At 34.9% G+C, this 25,676-nt stretch overlaps 1 protein-coding gene across 1 annotated transcript in view; it reads right to left on the reverse strand.

Annotated features, from left to right (window-relative positions):
* LOC136025850 (protein crumbs-like) overlaps nucleotides 1-25,676 on the reverse strand; it is an 81,332-nt gene that overhangs the window by 51,144 nt on the left and 4,512 nt on the right. Inside the window, exons 2-3 of the mRNA XM_065701874.1 lie at nucleotides 20,248-20,317; nucleotides 8,161-8,296 (exon numbers count right to left, since the gene is read on the reverse strand). Coding sequence (XP_065557946.1) covers nucleotides 8,161-8,296; nucleotides 20,248-20,314 — 203 coding nt within the window. The 5' untranslated portion in view covers nucleotides 20,315-20,317. The remainder of the gene's footprint in view (nucleotides 1-8,160; nucleotides 8,297-20,247; nucleotides 20,318-25,676) is intronic.

Consider the following 25,676-nt stretch of genomic DNA (forward strand, 5'->3'; position numbering starts at 1 on the left):
AGGGGGCCTAGGTGCCCTCCAATTTTTTTGGTCACTTAAAAAGGGCACTAGAACTTTTCATTTCCGTTAGAATGAGCCCTCTTGCAACACTCTAGGACTACTTGGTCGATACGATGACCCCTGGGAAAAAAAAAACAAAAAAACAAAAAAACAAATAAACACGCACCCGTGATTTGTCTTCTTGCAAAAAAATACGAAATTCCACATTTTTGTAGATTGGACCTTGAAATTTTTTCTATAGGGTTCTCTGATACGCTGAATGCGATGGTGTAATTTTCGTTAAGATCCTATGACTTTTAGGGGGTGTTACCCCCTATTTTCCAAAATAAGGCAAATTTTCTCAGGCTCGTAACTTTTGATGACAAAGACTAAATTTGATGAAACTTATATATTTGAAATCAGCATAAAAATCCGATTCTTTTGATATATCTTTTAGCATCGAAATTCCGTTTTTTAGAGTTTCGTTTACTATTGAGCCGGGTCGCTCCTTACTACAGTTCGTTACCACGAACTGTTTGAAATGGGGCTGATCTCCAAGCACTATTCTGTTCTCAGCCACGTAGTGGTGGTGATTCAAAGGGTTTATGGAACAAGGAGCTTTTGTAATCCAATCCATTAAGAGGATGCGGAAAAAATCATTTGTGAGCCTCGGCGTCAGCTGATAGTCACAAAAAAAGGGTCTATTAGCGAATTTTCCACGGGGACCAACCATGATCAATACTTATTGAGAATCTTGGTTTGACAATGAGATTTAAATGAAAAGAATACGAATGTTACGTCCTTTTGTGATCAATTTTATCAACGAAAGCGGGTAGCACTGTAAGAAACTCCAAATGATACAAAATTACTCAAATAATACTTTCTTTGAGCTGACTTTTAGCGTTTTTCTAGCAGGCATGATAAGACATTTTTAGGAAGTGCCCTCTCCTGGACTTTAAAAAGAGAATTCAGTTCCCTTTAATCACCGTAAATTGAACTCCGTTTAATTTGTAACGGATAATTGAGCTCCGTTTGATAGGGGTTTCCCTGTGTAAAACCCCTATCAGAAAATTCGTCCACCCTCCCACTCAAAATATGTATGCATACTTCCCTATAACAAATACTATACGTAAACAACGGGTAAGTTTTATAATTTAAAGACCTTTCCCTAGGGGCTGTGGGGAATCAAGGTGTCTCCAAAGGCATTGTTATTCGGCCTTTCAACTATGCTGAACAAAATGGCTATCACAAAATTTGATAGCATTTTAAGAAAAAAGTGGCTTAGTATGGGGCCTGGTTGTCCAAAAATCTTTTTGATCACTTTAAAAGGGCACTAGAACTTTAATTTACATTAGAATGACCCCTCTCCCAACGTTCTAGGACCACTGGGTCGATATGATCAGCCCTGGGGAAAAAAAGACAAACAAATAAATACGCATCCCTGATCTTCCTTCTGGCAAAAATACAAAATTCCAATGTTTTTCAGATAGGAGTTTAAAACCTTTAGAAAAGAGTTCTCTGATAGGCTGAATCCAACAATATTATTTTCATTAGATTCTTTGAATTTTGGGGGATGTTTCTCCTTCTTTCAAAAACCAGGCAAATTTTCTCAGGCTCGTAGGCCTTGATTATTAGACTAAACTTAATGAAACTTATACATTTAGAATCAACTTAATAAGCTGGTTCTTTTCATATATCTGTTGGTATCAAAATTTCACTTTTTAGAGTTTCGGTTACTAATGAGTCGGGTCGCTCCTTACTTACAGTTTGTTACCACGAACTGCTTGATCGCATACTGCCAAAAATAAAAAATTTCAAACTTTCATTCCTTTAAAAATATAAACAGAGCATATTTTGAAAACACAAAATTTGAACCTCTGATTGCTTTGTAACCGAAATAAGGTAACCGATATGAAGTATATTATGTTCGTTATAATATTATTGTAATTAGTGATAGTGAATCATCATTTTGCTATGTTATTATGTCTATCATATTAGTATTTGTAATTATTGTTTGCTGTAATTTTTATATATCCAGCTTCCAATGTCAGGCTGTCTATTCAAAATCAAAATATGCCTAAAAATATTTGATTTTCTTTCAGTTATATTAAGACCATATACCCTTGGACCTATTTCAGGGAGGAGGAGCGGATTCCAAAAACTACAAAAATAGGGGGAAATTATCAAAAATATGGAAAATCATCTGAAAAATCGAACAATTTTGGAGTTTCGGTGGTTTGTAAGGACACTCCCCCTAGCACCCATTAGCTTCGTCGCCCAGAATAGCTGTGTCTCGTCAGTGGTTAAAAGTCAATGCCAGGTCAAGGTTATGGTCAATACTCAAGGTCAATAGCTCAGTGGTCAATGCCAGGGCTTCGTCCAGTGGTTCAAATGCCAGCACTTCAAGCCAGAGCCTTTTCTCATTTTACCATGCCTTCTGAATCCACTGAGCGGTTCCAGGTCAGGTTTGATTACGCTCGTCCGAGTTTTATTCCCCCCCCCCCTTGTTTCTCTCTCCGCCCAATTAGAGAAAGACACTTATTGGCTTCTTTGACAAAAAAACCCAAGGCCGTTCCAGGGCTTTCAATATAGACAAAAAAATATGACGGTATTTTAACAAAGAGAAAAATATTACTTTAATGATATAACATCTGCTATGCATTTTCGTAAGGCACTAAAATTATTGCTTATTTTTGGAGCGACGAAGGAGAATTATAAATACCCCTTTGAAAAAAAAAAAAAAACTGTCAAATAACGCCTTTTGAATCGTCACTATCGAAAGCTATTCCTTTCCAATCTTTCAATGTGAAAGTTTTTATGAAACTAAACATGCAGAAATATAATAGTCATTAAACTATTCATAGCATGCTAAAGATCATTTTTACGGTCTTAATATAATAGCTTTTGAAAAACATAAACTGGGGTCAATCACCTTCAAGTTAAAAGGTGGAATTCGTTTTCAAACAAGTTTTATTTTTCTTCTTGAGGTATAACATAACGGGTCCTTAAAAAAAGCTGATTTTCATCTCAAGGTAGGAAAGGGTTGACATTCTTGGCCATAACGAAGTAGCCATGTAACGCAACGAAAAACAAGGAAGAACATTCAAATCGATTAAACCTAGCATTTTATCAAGGTCGGACAAACACTTTATAATTCATGTCAATTAAATATTTTTTATGATAAAATAAGGTATTTTTTTACCTTATGAGCCCCCCCCCCCAAGGCTACATTGTTCCCTTCCAATTTAGTTTTTTTTTTGTATTTTCATTTTATAAGACTGAAAAAATCTAGTTTTTGAGAAATTCTTCTTTGTCTCTTCGTAAATAAGATATAAAAAACTGCTTTCCTCACACACAACCGTATCTACGAGGTTTGGGGGGTGTGGAAGCCCCCTCCCCCGTCAAAATGTTAGTCTGGCTTGTAAAAACGTAATACAAATGAACATAGATTTTTTTTTTTTTAATGCGTCTTTAAAGTTTTTTTTGTAACCACCCATCCAAAAAAAAATTATGCACCATTCCCGAAAATACCCTGGATATAGCTTTGTCTCCCCCTTTTCTCGCGAATTAACGCACCTCTTTTTTATTTTTTAGAGATAGCTCAAGGTCTGCTTAAAACCTCTACAAATCAAAACACTATTAAACTTCCCTCCCCATATGGACAAAGAAATTCTTCTTTGTCTCTTCATATATAAGATATAAAAAACTGCTTGCCACACACCAAACCGTATCTAGGGGCTTTGGGGGGGTATGAAGCCCCCTCCCCCGTCAAAATGTTTGTCTGGCTTGTAAAAACGTAATACAAATGAACATAGAATTTTTTTAATGCGTCTTTAAAGTTTTTTTGTAACCCCCCATCTAAAAAAAATTGCACCCCCTCCCCGAAAAAACCCAGGATACAGCTTTGTCTCCCCCCTTTCTCGCGAATCAACGCACCTCTTTTTCAGGTTAGGTTAGGTAAGGAGCGACCCGGCTCAATAGTAACCAAAACTCTAAAAAATGGAATTTTGATACCAATAGCTATATCAAAAGAATCGCATTTTAATGCTGGTTTTAAATATATAAGTTTCATCAAGTTTAGTTATACCCATCAAAAGTTACGAGCCTGAGAAAATTTGCGTTATTTTAGAAAATAGGGGGAAACACCCCCTAAAAGTCATAGAATCTTAACGAAAATCACACCATCAGATTCAGCGTATCAGAGAACCCTATTGTAGAAGTTTCGAGCTCCTATCTACAAAAATGTGGAATTTTGCATTTTTTGCCAGAAGGCAGATCACGGATGCGTGTTTATTTGTTTTTTTGTTTTTTTGTTTTTTTTTTGTTTTTTTCCCCAGGGGTGATCGTATCGACCCAGTTGTCCTAGAATGTTGCAAGAGGGCTCATTCTAACGGAAATGAAAAGTTCTAGTGCCCTTTTTAAGTGACCAAAAAAATTGGAGGGCACCTAGGCCCCCTCCCACGCTAATTATTTTCCCAAAGTCAACGGATCAAAATTCTGAGATAGCCATTTTATTCAGCGTAGTCGAAAAACCTTATAACTATGTCTTCGGGGACGACAAGTTACAAACTTTGACCTGTGCTTACATATAGTAATGGTTATTGGGAAGTATACAGGCGTTTTCAGGAGGATTTTTTGGTTGGGGGGAGGGATTGAGAAGAGGGGGATATGCTGGGGGAACTTTCCATCGAGAATTTGTCATGGGAGAAGAAAACTTCCATGAGGGGAGAGCAGGATTTACTAGCACTATTTAAAAAAAAATTAAAAAATAAATGTGAAAAAGCTTTTTCAGCTGGAAGTAAGGAACAGCAATAAAACTTAAAACAAACAGAAATTATTACCCATATAAGGGGCTCACCTCCTTATGATACCTAGCTCTTTACGCTAAAGTATTTTTAGTAATTTCAACTATTTATTCTACGGCTTTTGTGATTCAGGGGTCATTCTTAATGAATTGGGATAAAATTTAAGCTTTAGTGTAAAGAGCGAGGTACTGACGATGGGGCGAATCCCCTCATATATGTAATAAAAACATGAGAATACAAAAGTTCTTTACGTAAGCTAATTTATAAGTTACGTAAATCTTTTACCAATAAAAAGATTCGTAAAAAATTAAAAGTTCTAGTTGCCTTTTTAATTAACCAAAAAATCGGAGGGCAACTAGGCTTCGCCCCGCTCTTTTTTTCTCAAAATCATTCGATCAAAATTATGAGAAAGCCATTTAGCCCCCCCCCCCAAAAAAAAATGCAAATTTCGTTTTGATTATTCCTCTGCGGAGAGCCAAAATCAAAACATGCATTGATTCAAAAACGTTCAGAAATTAAATAAAAAAAACGAGTTTTTTTAACTGAAAGTAAGGAGCGACATTAAAACTTAAAACGCACAGAAATTACTTCGTATATGAAAGAGGCTGCTTCCCCATCAACGCTCCACTCTTTACGCTAAAGTTTTTTACTGTTTTAAATAGAAGAATTGAGAGAAAGAGTCAAACTTTAGCGTAAAGAGCGGGGCGTTGATGAGGAAGCAGCCTCTTTCATATACGAAGTAATTTCTGTGCGTTTTAAGTTTTAATGTCGCTCCTTACTTTCAGTTAAAAAACTCGTTTTTTTTATTCAGTATTTCAGTGCCTATAATGGACTGGAGGAGAAAAAAAAGAGTTAAACAAATTTTAAAAAATAATGTAAAAGACTGAGCAGGCGGAAAAAAAACAACAGTAAAAACAAATTAATTTTGTACGTAATCTTACATTAATCTTTTCAAGACCATGAGTGAGATACAATCCTTAAAGTACCAAGGAAAGTGGAATTAAAATCTTATTGTTTAAATCGGTTGACTGCAAACTCAAAAAGCAGTATACATCTTTAAAAAACATAAAAAATCAGCGAATCAATTTTTAATGAAAAAGACATTCCTATTAGAAGGTGTGAAGTTTAAGAAAAGAAACGTGGAATCGGCAAAAAAAGAGCTAGAAACGGTTTAGTTGCCCATGCCTACTAACAAAAGCGGTAGCAAATTCAACTAATTGCTTCTTAATTACTGATTGATTACTAATGAATTAATTGCTAATTAATTAGTAATTTACTAATTAATTATTAATTAATTACAAGTCAATTACTAATTAATTATTAAAAAACCAATTAATTAATTAATTAATTTTAAGAAAATATTTGACAACTACAAATTAATTAATTACTTGGTGATTAAATGTAATCATTAATTACTTGGAACCCTTTTAAATTAGTAACACTGAAAAATTGTTGCGCTGCCAAAAAAACTTAAAATTTTAAAGTAGCTGAAACATCTTAGGAAATAACAGTTTTTAAGTGTGAATAGACCTAAAATGCGCTGGGGGAAAAACATTTTTTATTCTAATGTTCTTTGTACTTTAATATTTGAAGTCAGTGAGTTTCAAGCCACACTTCAAGAATAATTAAATAAAAAAACAAGTTTTTTTTTAATGAAAGTAAGGAGCGACATTAAAACTCCTCAACACCCCGCTCTTTACGCTAAGGTTTTTTACCTTTTTAAGAAGTAGAGTTAATAGAAAGAGTCATTTCAGAGAAAGTGAATTTTTGCTGTAGGGTTCTCTGATACGCTGAATGCGATGGTGTGATTTTCGTTAACATTCTATGACTTTTAGAGGGGGTTTCCCCTATTTTTCAAAATAGGGCAAATTTTCCCAGGCTCGTAACTTTTGATGACAAAGACTAAATTTGATGAAACTTATATATTTAAAATCAGCGTGAAAATCCGATTCTTTTGATGCATCTTTTAGCATCAAAATTCCGTTTTTTAGAGTTTCGTTTACTATTGAGCCGAGTCGCTCCTTACTACAGTTTGTTACCACGAACTGTTTGAAATGGAGACCTTTTTAGTTCTGACGTCAAAGTGTGGGTTTTTGATTAATTAAATAAAAAAATCTACTGAAAGTAAGGAGCAGCATTAAAACTAAAAAAGAACAGATATTTTCACGTATATAAAGGGTCGCCCCCATCTTCAGTACCTTGCTCTTCACGCAAAATTTTTTGGCATTTCTAAAAAAGCTTCCCATTCTAATTATACGGCCCTTGTGTTTCAGGAGTCGTTCTTAAAAAAAATTGGACAAATAGTCAAACTTTAGAGTAGAGAGCAAGGTATTGAGAAGGGAGAAAACCTCTTCACATAAGAAATAATTTCTGTTCGTTTTAAGTTTTTATGTTGCTCCTTTGTTTCAGTCTTTCAACATCCCTAAGAACTAATGTGGTCTTAATGAAAATCACACCGCAAGATTTAGAATAGCAGAGATCCCTACCTTAGAGGTTTCAAGCTCTATATACAAAAATGTGAAATTTTGATTTTTTGCCAGAAGTAAGATCACGGATGTGTGTTTATTTGTTTGTTTTCTTCCCCCGGGAGTGATCGTATCAAACCGGTAATCCTAGCAGATCGGGAGAGGGCTCAATTGATCGGAAACTAAAAGTTCTGGTGCCCTTTCTAAGTGAATAAAAACATTGGAGGGCAGCTACCCCCTCCCACCCCCTGTTTTACCCAAAATTTTCTGGTCAAAATTTTGAGATAGCCATTTTCTTCAGCAAGTCGAAGGATCTAATAAGTGTGTCTTTGAGGACAACTTGACCCTCCGCAGCCCCTGGGGAAGGGCTGCAAGTTATGAACTTGGCCCATTGCTGACATACAGTATTGGCTATTGTGAAGTATATATTTATTTTTGGGGGGGGATTTCTGGTGGGATTGCTTACATGGGAGGATCCTTCCATGAAGGAGTTTACGGGGGGAGGGAATTTTCTATGTTAGGGAAGCTGGATTTTCCAGCATTATTACAAATTATCAGAAATTGAAAAAAAAAGTTCTTCCGACTTAAAGTAAGGAGCAATATTAAAAATTAAGACGAACATAAATTATTGCGTATGTGAAAGTTGCCCCATCCTCAGTACCTCGCTCTTTACGCTAAAGTGTTTATTGGATTTTTAAAAAGCTTATTATTCTAATTAAACGGTCCTTGTATATTAGGAGTCATTCTTAAATAATTGGAACAAAAAGTCAAACATTAGCATAAAGAGTGAGGGAGCCGGCGACCCCCTCATATACGTCATAATTTTATTTGATTCAAGTTTTAATGTTGCTCCTTAATTTCAGTTGAAAAAACTTATTTTTAAGTAAAGCAGGGAGGAAGATTTAACTTACGACTCGCATTGTGGACCGCATCCTGTAATTGTATCTGGCTTAGGAAAAAATCCTGGCTTGCATCTACATTTAGCCACACCAGCTGACTCAGCTGAACATTCTGTATTTGGTCCACAGGGATTTGGGTTACAAGGATCTGAAACAGATAGCATCAATTTTTTTGGTTTATAAAGAGTATTGAATTACGTTTCTACAATACACTAGGCATGGCTACGGGTATAAAGTTGAAACTTTCAGGAAGTATTGAGGGGGATATTAACCTTAATCAAATGACACTGTGCGCATACGTAGTGTCAAAAGGGCGCGTCTGCAAAATCTCACGAACAACTATGGATACTAAATTGAAACTATTCAAGGAATGACGAAGGGGTATGAACTGAACTAAATAAAAAAAAACAAAAAAAAAACTCTAAGATCATCCAAGTTGCCAGAATGGCTTATCTGCAGTATCATAGGAACGGCCAATGGTATTAAGTTGAATTCTTAGGGGATGTTGAACTAAATCAAAAGATACTATATACATCCAGGTTGTCAAAATTACTCATATACTTTGTTTCAGATACGGTTAAGGGTATTTACGATCAGATTTTCGTAGAATTTTTAGGAGATGTAGAACCAAATCAAAAAATCCGATATACCTCCAGGTTTTCAAAAGAGTGTAAATGCTATATTTCAGCTGCACCTAATGATATAAATCAACGCATCAAGAGACCCCACAGAAACTCTGAGGAAACATGGGACTGGGAAGGAAGCAAAATTAAAGTTTTGTTTTTGAGGGACCAAAAGGGGCTTATCAAGGTTGATAGATTTTTGACGAAAAATGTGTTTGTATTGGTTCTAAGTGCGAAATATTTTGTTTTTGTTTTTACTCTAGTCAGCTTAAACTTTCTGACCATGAAAACATCTCAATTAAAATTTCAGAGCCAAAGGTTCCACCATTAGAAACAAATGTCCTCAATCAGAAATAAATGTGGTTGTATTGATTTCACGGCGATCTATTTTTAGTTTGTATATTCTGTTTTTAGTTTGCTGTGTTTTATCTGCGTTTAAGATAGAGGCGAAAATTGAGATGTTTTTAAACAAAATGAAGTGGTGTAAGTTACCGTACACATGTGGGCGAAGGCGGATAAAAATTTTTGATTCCCACATCACTTTGTCTAAAAACACCTCAACTATAGCCTTTGTTAAAGGTCTCTTGCAAGTTTTTAGAGGGGCAGTCCAAATTAATAAATAACCGGAGACCAATAAACATCCGGAGATAATAAGAACAATAAATATCCAATAAATATCTGGAGACCAAGAAAATATCCGGGCACCAAGAATCCGGAGATAGCGGATAAACTTATTTGAACCCCGTTTATAAAGAACTTAATCAATCAGATTTTTTTTTCTTTTACATTACACTTTTCCGCAACTTAATAAAATATAAGATAATAGCCTACATGACCTGGTAAGCGATCAGTTTTTAAAAAGGCATTAAATAAAATGAGCTTAGATTTAGTTTCTTAAATTGCCATTCAGTATAGACTGCTGACAGCTCTGACAGATACAATTTATTTTAGTGGTTGTTTTAGTATTTACTATTTATTTTACTATTTTTATCTACTATTTACTATTTATTTTGACAATGGTCTATTTATTTTAGTGGTTCTTCAATAGGGTCTGGTTTATTTTTCATTTTGGCACTGAGGTTGGTTGAGCGGAAGTTTTAGACGAAATGTTTGCGTTGATAAGAAAATATTTTTGAAATATTTCAGGGTTGCCACCTCAACCAAAAAACATCGACATTTTACCAGAAAAATCAGCAAAAATCATCAAATTTTCACCGGAAATCACCAAAAATTACCGAAAAATTTGTGGTCATTAATGATAGGCATTACAGTCTATACAACAATAAGATGCGCTGGATACCTTGAGGTAAGAGACTATGTTTTCAGAGGCTTTCAACTGCTTCAAAAGAAACATAATTTATACCGAAAATCGAAATTTCAACGAAAAACGTGATCTAATTCCTTTTTCTGGATAAAAAAAAAAGTTTCATTTATTTACTTACTATTTTACCTTTTACTTTTCACAGCTTTTTTTTGTTTTCCATTGAAACGAACAACCAGGATACCCCTGTTTCATCCTCAAATCGAACATCCTTTGCTTTTAAGCCTTTTTAATCTCCGTGCTACAACTGGCATCCTTAATGGTAAAATTTAGTTTTGAAAAAAAATGAAATGTTGTCAATTTCTTATTTATATATATATATATATATATATATATATATATATATATATATATATATATATATATATATATATATATATATATATATATATATATATATATATATATATATATATATATATATATATATATGCTCACCCAAAACTTCACCAAATGTACCTAGCAGGGTTCCCCCCCCTCTGCTTCATTTACCGCCACTAGCTCCGTTAATTAATACGTCATCAATACGTCATCAGTCATTTTGCTCACCCACAACTTCACCAAATGTACCTAGCAGGGTTGCCCCCCCCCTCTGCTGCATTTATCGCCGGTAGCTCCGTTAATTAATACGTTATTAATACGTGATCAGTCATTTTGCTCACCCAGAAACTTCACCAAATGTACCTAGCAGGTTTACCCCTCCCCTCTGCTTCATTTACCGCCGCTAGCTCCGTTAATTAATACGTCATCAGTCATTTTGCTCACCCACAACTTCACCAAATGTACCTAGCAGGGTTGCCCCTCCCCTCTGCTTCATTTATCACCGCTAGCTCCGTAAATTAATACGTCAGCTATTGACGTTAGGAATGGATTCCAAAGACCTACATTATAACTTTCAAGAATTTAAGATCTAATGCCATAGTTTATCGTTAAGCTAACAAGCTAGACAAACGTAGAAGACATCCAAAAACCAGCACGAATCCTTATAGTATCTAAATAGGCATCCGTTAGGCCTGTCCTAGAATTGGTGACCTGATCCCAATTCGTTCGCAATACAATGGGCCCCAAAAGGTATCGTATTACCTTGTCCGAAGTAGATGTAAAAATTAGCTTTAAACAAGGCCTTAAACAACTTTCTAAGATGTTTTCGTGCCCGGTTGTTTCCTTGTTGTTAAAGGTGGTGGCTGTTAAAGGTGGTACCTATTCTGGGTTTTCAACAAAAATTATTCCAATAGTATACTTTTTGTCTTACTGTGACGTCTTTTTTGAGGGTTTCAAGCTCTTTTTAAAAATACACACAATTTTTTTTCTAAATAGTATTTACTATTAAGACTAATAGAAATAATTATTACCATTCCTGAATCAACTATAAACAGCAATTGTTTCTGCCAGTTTTTTAGAAACACATTTTTAAATTTTTAGCTACTGTGGTCTGTTATGAGCCTCTTTAAGGGCTCAAAATTGAATGTGTCCCAAAAAGTAAAAATCAAAATTTAATATTCACGAAAAAGTAATCAAAGTACGACTGAATTTGCGACAATTCAATAAGTGTTAAAGGACGATTTTTGGCGAAGCAGTAACTCATCATCAACATTTTGGTATTTCAGCTAGGTCTCAAGACAACCAGAATTTTCTCCTTTTTTCCAAATGTGTCATACCTTCTTTTATGAAAATAGCTGTAATTTTTTCTTTTGATGTTAATATTGTGTATATCTTATTTTGGAGGCTAGGTAAAAACGTTCCCTGTCCAAAATAAGAGAATGTAACAAAGAAATTTCTGAAGATAGTGAATACAACCGAAGCGAATATTTCGAGTGTATAACCAACAACTGACATCAACGCGATATAGTATAAACAAAGGAAAAACAACTAATTGTAAAACAAAAATGCACAGAAGGATTTTTTCGAGGGGGGAGGTTTACAAAAATATTATAAACACAAAACAAATTTGTTTATATTTATTTCTGTTACATTTTTACGAGTTTGACAAAAATTTCGGAGGGTGGGGCTCAACTCTCCCCTAGCCCTTCCCCCTGGATACGGCCTTGAATCCAGTCTTATCGTCAGTGACAACAACAGAAATTTTGTTATTCTTTGTTGCAGAAACGATATTTGATAAATATGACAACATAACAAAATAATATGACATTTATAAACTTTAAAATATGACAAAAATCATCATAAGACAAAATAAAAATATGAAAAGAAAAGAAAAATTGTAATGCACATAGCATGCCGTATTTAAATTGCACCAGGCGTTCAGCCCAACGTTGCCAACTGCTGACGTCTTGAAAGAGTGCAAATCAACGACCCAAAAGAGGGATATTTGCCCCCCCCCCAAAAAAAAAAAAACCGTCAACGCAGCCCTTTTCACCGTTCTGATCACTCTTATGTCATTTAGAAATAATTACAAATTATTGTGTAATCATTAAACAATTCGCCCTCAAATATTTCAAATGTACATAAAATTAAGTCAGGAGGGTATGAACCCCATTCAAAGCAAATCTCTGGGCCCCTAGCTGGTAAGGTAATACTGTTTTTCAGAAAGAAATAGCTATCACAAGCCGAGAGGGGTGATTCGTACTTTAAAATGGTGCATAGGCCTAAAGTCTTCGCAGTTTTATCTGTTGGAGAGTAGACTTTAAAAACGTTTGTTTTGGTCGTTTCCATAACCTTACTGCATGGCGAATAGTCACTTTTCTATTTTCCAGACGAATGGTTGCATTAAACAGCTTTTGAAGTTAAACATCATTAAACAGCTTTTATTAAATTTGAATTTCTACTTTTCCATAACCTTACTGCATGGTGAATAGTCACTTTTCCATTTTCAACCCACTCCTTTAATGCCTAAATATTCTAATCTTCGCAGTAAAATTGTAAAATAAACCGTATCAAATGCTCCATTAAAAAAAAAATCAGGGGATCTCATCTTGTTCAAAACAATTATTTACAAAATCAACAAGATGAATGGCAGCATGACTATTTGGATGACCAAACTTTTCCAACTCTAATAGTGACATAAGTAAAAATGTGACCATTCAGCTGTCATCTAATATACACCTCTTTATTTGCTTTTAGCTCTTTTTAAAAAATTTTTAGTTATGTTTCCTGGGCTATCTAGTTTTAATTGCAATATATAATCTATGGTCGGATAAACTGAATCTGAGCCATATTCGAATTAACCCCTAACATCACATTAACATAACATCACAGCTTTTATTAAACAGCTTTTATTAAATTTGAATTTCTACTTTTCCGTTTCCATAACCTTACTGCATGGTGAATAGTCACTTTTCCATTTTCAAGACGAATGGTTGCATTAAACAGCTTTTGAAGAGTTTTATTAAATTTAAATTTCAACTTAAATTTCATTAAATTTGACTCCAATTCGATATACTTCTTCTTAAATGTTTGGAAACGCTGGAAGAACTGCTGGAGGAGTAGGGAGAAGGCACTGACAGAAATAACAGATATAATACCAGCTAGAACTTGTATTTTATGCACTCAAATAATTTAATTTGAAGCTTTTTATTTCATTAGAACTTTTTCTTTCATCATTTCTTAAAAGAGTGCAAAAAAGGAACTTTAGCTAAAAATTGGCAAAAAGAGTGTAATCCTCATCCATAGAGGGAAAGAGGGCAGTGGGGTTAAAAAGAGTGCCAAGAAAGTGTGCAAGTTGATGACCCTGGCTCAACCAAACACTGTCAGTAAATATTAGAATGTGGAAAAACTCAGGTATCAGAACTTTGGAAACACTTGTTTCTCGCAATACCTCCTGTTAAATAGCATCGTCTTGGAGTGGAAGCAAGACTAGGTGAGCCATGACCTTTTAATTCAGCAACTATTTCTCTTACTTACTCAAAAATACTCAAATTGAGGCATAAATACAGAAATACCCTAAAGATCGAAAACGGATTAGGATTTCTCAATTCCTTCACAGGAAAAATTCTCCCACTGACCCGTCGAGAGGGTTTCCCTTAAATGGTTTGGCTTAGTCTGCTTGTGACAGAAACTGTGTAATAATAAAATTAAAATAAAACTATTTCATAACATCAATAAGAAGACCCAAGAAATTTTAGAAAATTTAGGATTCAGCAGGGGAGGATGAGAATACTTTCCCCCCATGTACGTCCCTGCTCCATAGCAAACTTTGAATTGAATTTAGATTTAAATTATGCACGTTTACTGTCAGCCACCACATGTCAAATTTCGATAAGAGTCAAATGCAGTATTGTCAGTATTGGCAGTATTGTCTTGAATGCAGTATTGTCAGATACCAAAATTTCTGAACTATTCGACACTTTAAATTTCTTATTGCACCTAACTTCTAGTCCTTATTACTAACCTCTTTCAAACCCTGGATAACAACAGACAGCTTCTGTAAATAATCACATTTGTAAGAAAAGAAAGAAAAGGAGAGATGCATACAGTCGGTTCTAAGATTGTCAGTTCAAGAAACTACACCAGGGTAATTTATCAGCCAGGAAAAAAAAGATAAAGTAGATATTTCGGCAAAAACCTCCACTAAACCATCTTCAGTGCTCAAAAGAAAGGAAGAAAAAAAAGTACCACTGGGTCGATACGATCAGCCCTGGGAAAAAGAAAGAAAAAAAAACAAAAAACAAAAAACAAATAAACACGTACTCGTGATCGGTCTTCTGGCAAAAAATATGAATATCCAAATTCTATGACTTTTAGGGGGTGTTTCCCCTATTTTCCTAAAATAAGGCACATTTTCTCAGGCTCGTATATTTTGATGGTAAGACTAAACTTGATGAAACTTACATATCTAAAATCAGCATTAAAATGCGATACTTTTGATGTAACTATTGGTATCAGAATTCCGTTTTTAGAGTTTCGGTTAGTATTGAGCTGGGTCGCTCCTTACTACAGTTCGTTACTACGAACTGTTTGAAAAGAATGTGTGGGTGAGGGGGAGGGGGGTTTAATGCCCTCCGATACCTTTTGACTCATAAAAAGGTAACAAGGACTTTAAATTTCCAATCAAATGAGCCATATCTTAAATTTATACGAACCCTCCTTACATAAGAACCTTATATGCCCCAGGGCATAACCTTGGAACTTTTATTATCTGATGTTTGAAATTTTTTTTAACAAAATTGCTATCTCAAAATTTTTATCGGATAGGTTTGAGGAATAAAGGCGTGGAGGGGGGAGGGGGAAGTTGCTCTAGATCTCTTTTGACTCTTAAAAATGAACTAGAACTCTCAATTTCCTCTAAAAGAAGCCCTTTCTGTAATTTACACGCGCATCCCTTCTATAAGAACCATATTTAGCCCCAGGTATAACTTCCAACACCTGCCCCCGGGTCCTGGGGAGTTGTGTCGACACCAAATTTTCGTTATCTGACCTTTGAACTATTTTTGACTAAATGGCTATCTCAAATTTTTATCTGGTGCATTTGAGTAAAAAGGGCGTGTGGGAGGAGGTTAACTACCCTCCGATCACTTTTAACTCCTAAAAAGTAAACTAAATCTTTCAATTTCCATTCAAATGAGCCCTCTCTAAAATCTATATGAGCATCCCTTACATAAGAGCCATATATGCTACCAGGGTATAACTTACTACGCCTTCCCCCAGGCCCTGGGGGGGGGGCTATGTCGACACCGGAGCTTTTGTTATCTGATGTTTGAACTATTTAAAAAAAATGGCTATCTCAAAATTTTTATCAGATGGGTTTGGGGGATAAAAGGGGGTGGTAGTTACCCATGGATCTCTTTTAAATTTAAAAAATGAACTAGAGCTTTCAATTTCCAATCAAATGAGCCGTCTCTAAAGTATATTTAGAGAGAACAATATGAACCCTTTTATAAGAACCATATATGCCCCCAGGGCATAATTTACAACGACTGCCCCCGGGCCCTGGGGTGTTGCGTCGACATCAGCATTTTGTTATCTGACCTTTTAACTATTTTACTAAAATAGCCATCTCAAAATTTTTATCTGCTGCATTTGGGGAAATGGGTGTGGGGGGGGGCTAGTTGCCCTCTGGTCTCTTTTGGCTCTTCAAAAGTGGACAAGAACTTTCACTTTCCAAACAAACGAGCCCTCCCTGAAGTTTATACGAGCGTCCTCTCCATAAGAGCCATATATACCCCCATGGTATAACTTACAATGCCTACCCCCAGGCTTTGGGGGGTTTTGTCGGCACGGGAGAATTTGTTATCTGATCCTTGAATTTTTAACAAAATGAGAATCTCAAAATTTTCATCTGATGGATTGGGGGGACGAGCATGGGGGAAGGCTAGCTGCCCTCCGATTACTTTTGACTTGTAAAAAGTGAATTACAACTTTCAATGTCTAATCTAATGAGCCCTCTCTAAAGTTTATACGAGCATCCCTTTTCATTTTGAAATAAGATCAATACGCCTTACTAACACAAATTAGGTCAGTAAACTTCCCTTTTTTTAAGCTTTGAAGATGGATTAGTGGAGATTTCCTTATTATTTTTTTTTTCGCTATCTGCAAATCATCCTTCTTTCGTTTGTCAATTACTTCTATTTTTTCATTTTTTTTATTTATTTTTTTTTAGAACGTCATGTAAAACTGTGTACAGCGTGGTCTTAAAATTTATCGAATCGAACTTTATCAATTGTTCATTCGTTTCGTCAAGATTTCATGTAATTCACTAGTGTATTGATATTTTGACAAATTTGATCTATGGTATGAGACTCTCTCCCTTCCAAAACAAATCGTGCATCTGTGCGAGTTGATAAGCACTAACTAGCTTAATTTAAGAATCTTAAAATTTGCAGCGCTGGAAACTTCACCTTAGTTAGCATTTTAAATTCAAATTTGGAAATCACCAGGGTGGTATTCCCACTACCCGTTTCTATATTTTCAAAAATGCATTTTGTTTTTGCAATTTCACTAAATAAACACCGACACAGTTAAAAACTTAATTCTTCCAGATTATTTTTTTGTTGTTGTTGTTGTTGAATCTTCTTCTTTTTAAATCAGAAAAGTCATCCCCCCACTCCAAAAATTTGTAACCGGCGCCATTGTAATCAACGGGGGCTAGAAAAAAACGTTTAAAATTAACTGACATAAAACAACTTCAAATGACGTCGCTGCAGAGCATTCTAGCAGTAACGCGACGGTTTTTCATTACACTTTGCCCGAATTAGGGTTTTGTGCCAATGTCAAGGTCAGTTAGGTTATTGACAGCTAATTTAAATTCACCATGGATATTAGCAACATTTCTTAAATTTAGGGTGCGACCATTTCGATTGGTAACACCATTCTTCTTGTGTAAGCACTACGGGCTATTATTCTAATGGCTATAAACTATGAATTTTTCAGTTTTTGGTAGTAATTACAAAATTAGAACTTATTCTATTTTCGAAGTCCAATGAAAAACTTGGACAGTCTCATCAGGTAGCCCATCGATTGGGTTGCAAAACTCTTTTTGGGGGGTTAGGGGGTTTGAACCCCCCTCCCATACCCGAACTTCTTGTCTGACTCGTAAAAACATAACAAAAATAGACAAAACAAATTTTTATGCGTATTTTGAGGGGGTTTCTTTTGTGTAAACTCTCGCCCCAAAAAAAATCATTGTGTAAAATACACCCCCCCGAAAAAAATCTTGGATACGGCCCTGTCTCAATTTTATATGAAATTAGCTCCCTTAAAAAGAAAAACAAACATGTCAATTTAGGCTATTATATTCCAAAAATACCTGGCAACCATGACTTTGACTCCTGTTTTCGTTTAATACTTGCCATAAATCTGATACATATTGATTCAGTTTTTCCATTGGTGCTATTGTCTTAGTAAATATTTTATTCTGATTTCAAGTTGTAGAACTTCCTAGTCTACTTAAGGAAGGTCAGTTATACGAATTTTTAAATAGGTATTGTAAGCTAAAAAGAATAAAAATTATAGTACCAAGGACAGTGAAATTGAAGTCTGGTTTTTTCATTGTTTAAGTAGAAATTTATATACCCATATATCTCTTAAAAACTACTAAATGTCGGTAATTCGATTTTAAATAAAAAATACCACCAAATACGTTTATACAGTTTTGAGTAGTAGTAGGCAAAAAAAAAAAAAAAAAAAACATGGGTGAAACCAGCAAAAAAATAAACCAAAATCTGTTGCACCAAACAACTTAAGAAGCTATAGCTTTCCTTATGATGATGGAGCTGTCTTTTGGAATTAACTGTAGTCAATATTGGATTTCTAAGGAAGAAACATGTTGTCAAATTTACTTATTTGTTCTATTTTCTTATTTTCACGGCTCAATGTGGCAACACTGACGAAATTTTGATAATACCCTAGCAAATTCTAATTTTTAAACAACCAAAAAGAAAATTGGCACTTGTCTGTTAAACAGAACACACTCAAGAATTACGCTGTCTAAGTTCTTACAAAAACCGGTCTGCTTCTTTGGACTTCGTTATGATTTGCTTATTTTGAGTGAGAAAACTATGATGTCGGTATGTTTTAATTAAATTATCAATATTTAGAGGTGTTAGGGGTTTGGTTAAGTTAGGTTTAGGGTTTAGGTATTTACTATAATGCGTTCTGCGCGGCCTAATTTCCATAATTCTTTGTCATAGTTTCCATAATTTTGTTTCTAAACTATTATATTTTCATCATTTTTGATAAATTTTATTAGGATTAAACTAACATCACTTCTTGGGTGTGTTCCCTTTAACAGACAAGTACCGAAAACTTCCTAAGAAAATGGCCATATTTGGCAATAAATCGTCCTAAGATAGGTCCAGGGAACAAAAAAAAGTTTCTATTTTGATGTCTTTGATATTTAAAAAAAAATTAATGTTTAGCTTCGCTCACTATTTTTAGCTCAGGTGGATCAAATCATGGTTTAAATTCCACCAGGACCCTTTTTAAGGTATTTTTTTTTCAGGAGTAGGGGAGGGATTTCAAGGATTTGACATTTTCAGCCAATATATTTAAATTTATGAGGATATTATTTCTTCTAAAAAATAGTTTACTGTCTCATTCTTAGAATTTTATTTTTGTCAAGTTTTGACAATGTCTGTCTATTATCGTAACATCCATAACATTACAAAAATGGTTGGCAGCAGGGGTGTAAATCCGTTAAAATCACAAGGGTAAGGGCAAAGTTGGAGCTAAGTTTCGTGAGCAAAGCGGAAATAACCAGTCAAGTGAAAACTGAAAATTGAGCCCTATAGTATATATAGTATATATACTATAGTATATATATAGTATATGCCTATAAGGCAAAAGTATATTAAAGAAAACTATGGACACTTGAATTATGTGGGCCTGTCTTAGCTTCGACAAGGTTTCTGAAGACACTACATTTCAGCTGAGGAAGGGGACTGGGGCCTAGGGGAGTCTCCCGCATGCCTCGTAGCAAATTACACTTCTGCTTGCCAAGGAGATCTTAATGGGAATTAGTTATCATAATACATTGTAGATTATGTCTAAAAATACTCACCATTTTCACGAGAGGGCCCTTAGACCTAGGGCTTCTCAGCGAAATCTTATGACGGTTATGTTTTACCATAGTTTCCCAATTTCTTATATAATAACCTCTTTTATATAGTTTGGTACCGATCGGTTATATAATAGATACTATACAATTTTTATCGTGAATGATGCGAGCATGACACAAAAAACTGGTCAAGCAATTTCTTTATACCACATAATTAGCATTGGTTTGGTTGCGAAATAAATTGAGTTTGTATTTTGCTTTGGTTTGGTTTATGCAAATAAATTTGGGCTATATATTTGCACATTAGGCGTGAGGGGGGGGGGGGGGGTAAAGCATAGCATATATCAAATATAGCAATGGTTAGTTAACTTATTTAATATATGCTATGCTTTACCTGTATGCTTTAACGCTGTGTCGCAGTGGCGACAATTTACAAAAATTTGGTGGAAGTAGGAGATAGGGAGAAATTTGTTTTTTAGAATGTAGGGGGGCCAAATTTGTCATTTTTCAATTTTTTACAATGAAAATAAAAGAGAATTGAATTTTCAGTGAAAATACTTCAAACAGGGAGGGGGAATCTAGGAGAGGACAAATGCGATCTTCTATCCTCCCACCAAATTGATCCCACTGGGTCAATGTAATTGAAAAACGTCCAGACTCAAATTCAATCTTAACTAAAAGCCAAATTATAAACAATAGAGACTCACCAAATTGGGCTATAGTTGAACCAACAAAATACGTCACAAAAGCAAATGTTAAAGTTATCCTTTTCATAGCCTGGAAAGCAAAAGAAAGCAGTAAGTTTTCCGTATAATATATATTATATAAGTATACTTATAATATATAAGTTTTTAACAAAAGGCTCGGGTAAGAGATTTGAGTTTCCTGATCATTCATATATTATTGTTGCCTAGTGTCACCAATCGGTTTCATTCCTTAGGTCTCTGTTCTCGCTGCTACCTCTCTTTCATTCCTTTGTCTTTCTATTCTTTTCTTTCATCACTAATAATACCCAGTTTCAACAGAAAATTCATCCTCTCCCTCCTCCCCCAACAAAGCTAAAGGGTGAACGTCAAATTTTAACTTTTATCTACAGGTTTCCATAGGTTTTACCTGTTGTTTGTTTTTTAATCGTTTAAAAAGCAGCATTTTTTGTATATTTTTTTGTTTTTGATTTATAATCTTGATATGTATTGCGGCCATTTTAAACCATCAAAGTTTTGAATTCTGTAATATTACCTTTGCCAAAAATAGGAAAAACGAATTGCCGAAGTAATTTGAAAAAGTTATCGACAAAAAATGCCAGACCTGTTTGGGTGTTGTACCATAAGACCGAATATGGACTTCTCAGGGTTGACTACTCTTGGTCGATTAAACTGAGTCATCAACAGACGAGACAAAATAAATGCATTTTTCAGGACCTTAATTATAAATAAAATTCGCCTAGCCATTGCTGTTTTTCTGCACTATATTAAATAAACAAATCTGAAGAATTTTTTCGGCAACACTTGCATAAAATTGTGCGCAAAAACAAATTGCATTTTTAATTTTAAATACTAGAGCATATGCAATAGTGTCAACAACAATATTATCTGTGCCTTTTATTTCATCAACAGTATAAATATAAACAAAATCTTCTAAAAAAACATGATTACAAAATGAGTGCCTTTAGATCCTGAACTACGGTAGTTGGTTGTAATTGTAGTCTAGTCGACTTTCAAGTCAATCGTAGATGTGACAAGGTCTGAAAGTCAAAATTGGAGTCCAGCTCCAAACAAAATTTTCAGAGAATATTTAAATGGAGTCCTTTTAAAATACTCTAAGGCCATCTTTGTAAAAAATTATAAGATCTATTAACGAAATTCCCAAAATAATTAAGTGACTACGCACTGACTCCACTTTGTGAAAGGGTTGCAAAGTCCCCTAGAGTTCGGAAATGAAACTACGAAAAAGCCATAAATTGCATAGTATGAAAAAAAAATGCGATTTCAGTTTCTCTTGTAATTTGCCTGTTATTTATATATTTAAATTTTCCCTAAGATCCCACCCTTTCCAAAAATCATTTATTCGGCGTACCTAGTTGGCATGAGCCCCTACACTTTGGAAGACCATGTGTTTCCAATAAACGCAAAATATTGTAGCATTCGGGGTGAATTTTATGCTCATTTAAAAAAAAAACCTTTTTAAACCCCCTCCCTTATTCCTGAATATTTTTATCTCATGCTTTCCCCTGAAAACACAAACATAAGTATGAGCAAAAGGGGCAAACAGTTTTTTCAAACTACGGAAAACAAATTTTTATGTTAACTGCATTTTTAAAAAATTCCTATTTTAACATTATCTTTTACACTTAGCGAGCGGATTCCGGACCCCAAATCCTATTAGAACACCAACAAGTCACGATGAGCCGTTGCCCACCTTCTCCTGTAGAATTTAGACAACAAGTCACTAGGATCTGGAATAGAGGTGTAGCTCATGTATTTTTATTAGGGGGCCAAGAGGCTTCAATATCCGGATAGTCAAGGGGCATAGCTGTATAATAGTTTTGTTTCTCGAAATTATTCTGGGGGCAAACCCCCTCGGGCCCCCCGCCCATGGTATCGAATTATTTATTTCCTGGCTAGTAAAATATTATATATCACGAGCCAAACTTATTTTTATCAGTCAAAGTTCTTATATTAAGTAGCCTACTTGGTTCCAAGGATAAAAGTAGGGAAATTTAAAGGTATATGAACTCCTATTTTATCATATCATCAATAAATCAAAACATATGATGAATATAAAAGATTCATTTTTGCCATTTCATTCTAACACAATAGGATATAATTATACATTTAACCTTGTGCTGTACACAGAACTGGTCGAGGGATTACCCACTCTCCGACACTTTTACACATTGGAGCGCAACTTAATCAGCCATGCGTGGCAAAATCCCCATCGTTTGTTCGCATACTTTCACAACGTGGAGTCTTTTCACGTCACGCGTGGTACATATCCACACGGGTGGCATGTGCCACATGGAGTATACGATTTTTGAGAGTGGCCACCCCTTAAAACTGTCCAATTGAAATTTTGTGACTATTAATGATTTATTAAGGAACAGACATTGAAGTGGGAAAAAGCGATAGATGAGATAATAATGATTGTCAATTTTAAGTTCAGCCATTATTGCCGAGATTCAAGCTGTATTTGACATGGAAATAAGAATATATCGCAATTAAAAGTGGCTACAGAACAATTTTAAGACCATAAGTGCTAAATGTTAATATTAAGTGAAGTAATAAAGAATAAAAAAAAATCAACCTGGGCTTTACTTTGACGCGAGCGAGGGGTTGTCGGCCGAAGAAATTATGTACCCCAGGCGGTACATACCAGTGCTGCAAAATTTGCCTCATATGACACAGTTTAGATCATTAGTCACACGAAAAGCTGTCGTTTTGTTAAAAGCATACCGCGCATGGCAGAACAAGTGCTACTCAAGATGCACACCAGATGGTGGAAAGCGGGCCACCTCTTGGGCATATAGCCGATTTCTGTTTTTGGGTTTTCTACTTTGTTACGTTTTCTTAAAATGTAATCCTTTTAACTTATCTATTTTAAGACGTTTACGGACGCATAATAGAAGTATTTAGTTTATATTTTTGTTCGTATTTCTCATCTTACTCCTTATTTTAATTCAATTTCAGTTTAATATAGCTAAAATAGTTCATTTTTTTCTGTTTCTATTAACTTAATTGAACAAACAAACACAAAGTAGAAACAATAGGGAAATTCTTTTCCAGACAGTGGAAATCAACTCAGTGGATATTTCGGCCCTATGTCCAAGGGCCATCCTCAGTACAACACGAGAAACAAAAAAATATATACATAATACATTAAAATTTGAGAATTAAAAACTAATAATGCTATTTTTAAAAACTTTTTAAAAACAGCCCTAGCATCCTTGCTTCAACAAAGTTCAACCAGGACTCCTGGTTTTAATGTAAGTTTCTATTCATATATATATATATATATATATATATATATATATATATATATATATATATATATATATATATATATATATATACGCCGTAGGATATAGAACCGAAATATCCACTGAATTGATTTCCACTGTCTTGAAAAGAATTTCCCTATTATGTCTACTTTGTGTTTGTTTGTTGTGGAAAGACAGCGTGGTCTTCGTCGCTATTTTCGTCTAACTTAATTGAAAGACAATGTAGTCTAAGAAATTATTTACTTACCACCTCCCGTACTCATTAATTAATCTAAATACCTTGCACAGTGCAGTGCAGTGCATACGGTGACAGCACAGTCTAAGAGATTATTTCCTTGGTACCTCATTGGTAACACATTGCAGCGACAGTGCAGTCCAAGAAATTGTTTGCTTGATTCCTCCAGTATTCATGAATCAATTCAAATATCCGCACAAAGGAGAAAAAGAGAACATTCACACCATGATTATCCAGTGACCCCTCCACGCCCGAAAAAAAATAAGAAATCGTGACAAAATATACATTTTAAATATTTTAAAATTCCCCTAAGTAGGTCTCTTGTGCCTCCTCCTTTCCCCCAAGGGCTTGAGATTCTTGCAGCTGTTATAATCAACTTGCATCAACTCGTCATCTCGGAAGAATCTCCTTTTTGGGTAAAAGTCTCATCAACAAGTTTTTACAGCATAAAAATTTTATTGATGTGTGTGAACAGGGTCTCCCCTAGGAGGGGGAGTGATTAAGAATAGAACAACGAGGTGTACATTACAAATTTTTTTTTAAATAATGTTATTCAAAGAAACACTTTCGTTATTAAAAATGTTTTTGAACTATCTTTCATGCCTAAGAGCTTATTGCGCCATACCTACACCGTACCCAGGGGGAGGGGAGTTATGGGGCTTGAGCCTCTTTTCCCGAAGTTTCTGCCTGGCTTGTAAAAACAACAAAATATGCATATAAATAAATTTTAGATCCGTTTTTAAGTTTTGTTTATACCTCTCCCCTCCCCACCCGAAAAATAATACCCCAAAGCAAAAGATCATTTGGTTTTTCCATTAAATTTTGTCTTCTTTTCGTAATGCAGATGTAAGGTTATCACTTGGGGAACAATTTTTTTTTAGGTTTAAGGTGCTTTTCCTCAGTGTTGTACAACAGCTTACATTTATTAAGGGGGTGATTAAGTGAACTGATGGAACTCGAAAATCCCATGTTAAATTGAAAATTTATATTTAAAAAGTACTCAAGTATTCATTGGCGGAAGATGCCGCTTTTAATATCAGGCCATAGCTTCTTGAAGATACTACAAAATGTTTGAAAGGATTTTGTTCTATTTCCTCTAATTGCTTAGAAATCTTAGAAAATGTCTAGGGATTTTTCACAAGTGTACTCTATGAAGGATATTGCTTTTGGAACAAAATTGGTACTATCATGTGCAGAAGACAATAACCTATAAGATGATTGGAACCATTTTTTGATGTATTTTCCTGTTTTCTAACAGTCCCCTAGAATATTTTCAGCTACCTGAAATTTTTACAAGTCGGTTGCCATAAAGAATCGTTTCAGATCGCCGATAATAACCCCTAGAGACGAAAATGACAAGCTGGATTAATCAGCTGCTTGTTAATAGTGTGAAATTTTCATAAATTATTTCAATGCAATGAAGAAACATAGAAATGAGAAATAGTCAGGAGCCTTCAGGAAAGTTATGCACACAAAGCCGAAATCATGGGGAAAATTAAATCAAAGCGAGGTATGGAACTGCGAAACTGCGAGAAATTTGGGGATAGGCTAGTGGATAAAGAACCGAAAAGAGTCTAAGGCGGACTATTGCATGGAAGTTGGAAAGAATGGACTGGTCAACCCCAAACGAGGCCACGACTACTTTTACCAAGTACAATCAGTCAGCTTGAATGTGCTCAGCTATATACTTGCTTTTTCATGATTTTTACCCAGAAAGACTTCTACATTGAAAAGATAGACCGCAATCCAGGCTTTTGGACCGAAAAGATTTTTCCCAAGCTGAAAGGATTTTTCATTGATGCTTTGATCCCAAAGTTCCACAGGGGGTTCCAATACAAGAGCCGTACTTATAAGATTAATCGTCTAGTACCGGTAACAGGAAAATTCATTTTCCTTACATTCTA

This window comes from Artemia franciscana, chromosome 4, assembly GCF_032884065.1.
Source record: "Artemia franciscana chromosome 4, ASM3288406v1, whole genome shotgun sequence".
Lineage (NCBI taxonomy): Eukaryota > Metazoa > Arthropoda > Branchiopoda > Anostraca > Artemiidae > Artemia > Artemia franciscana.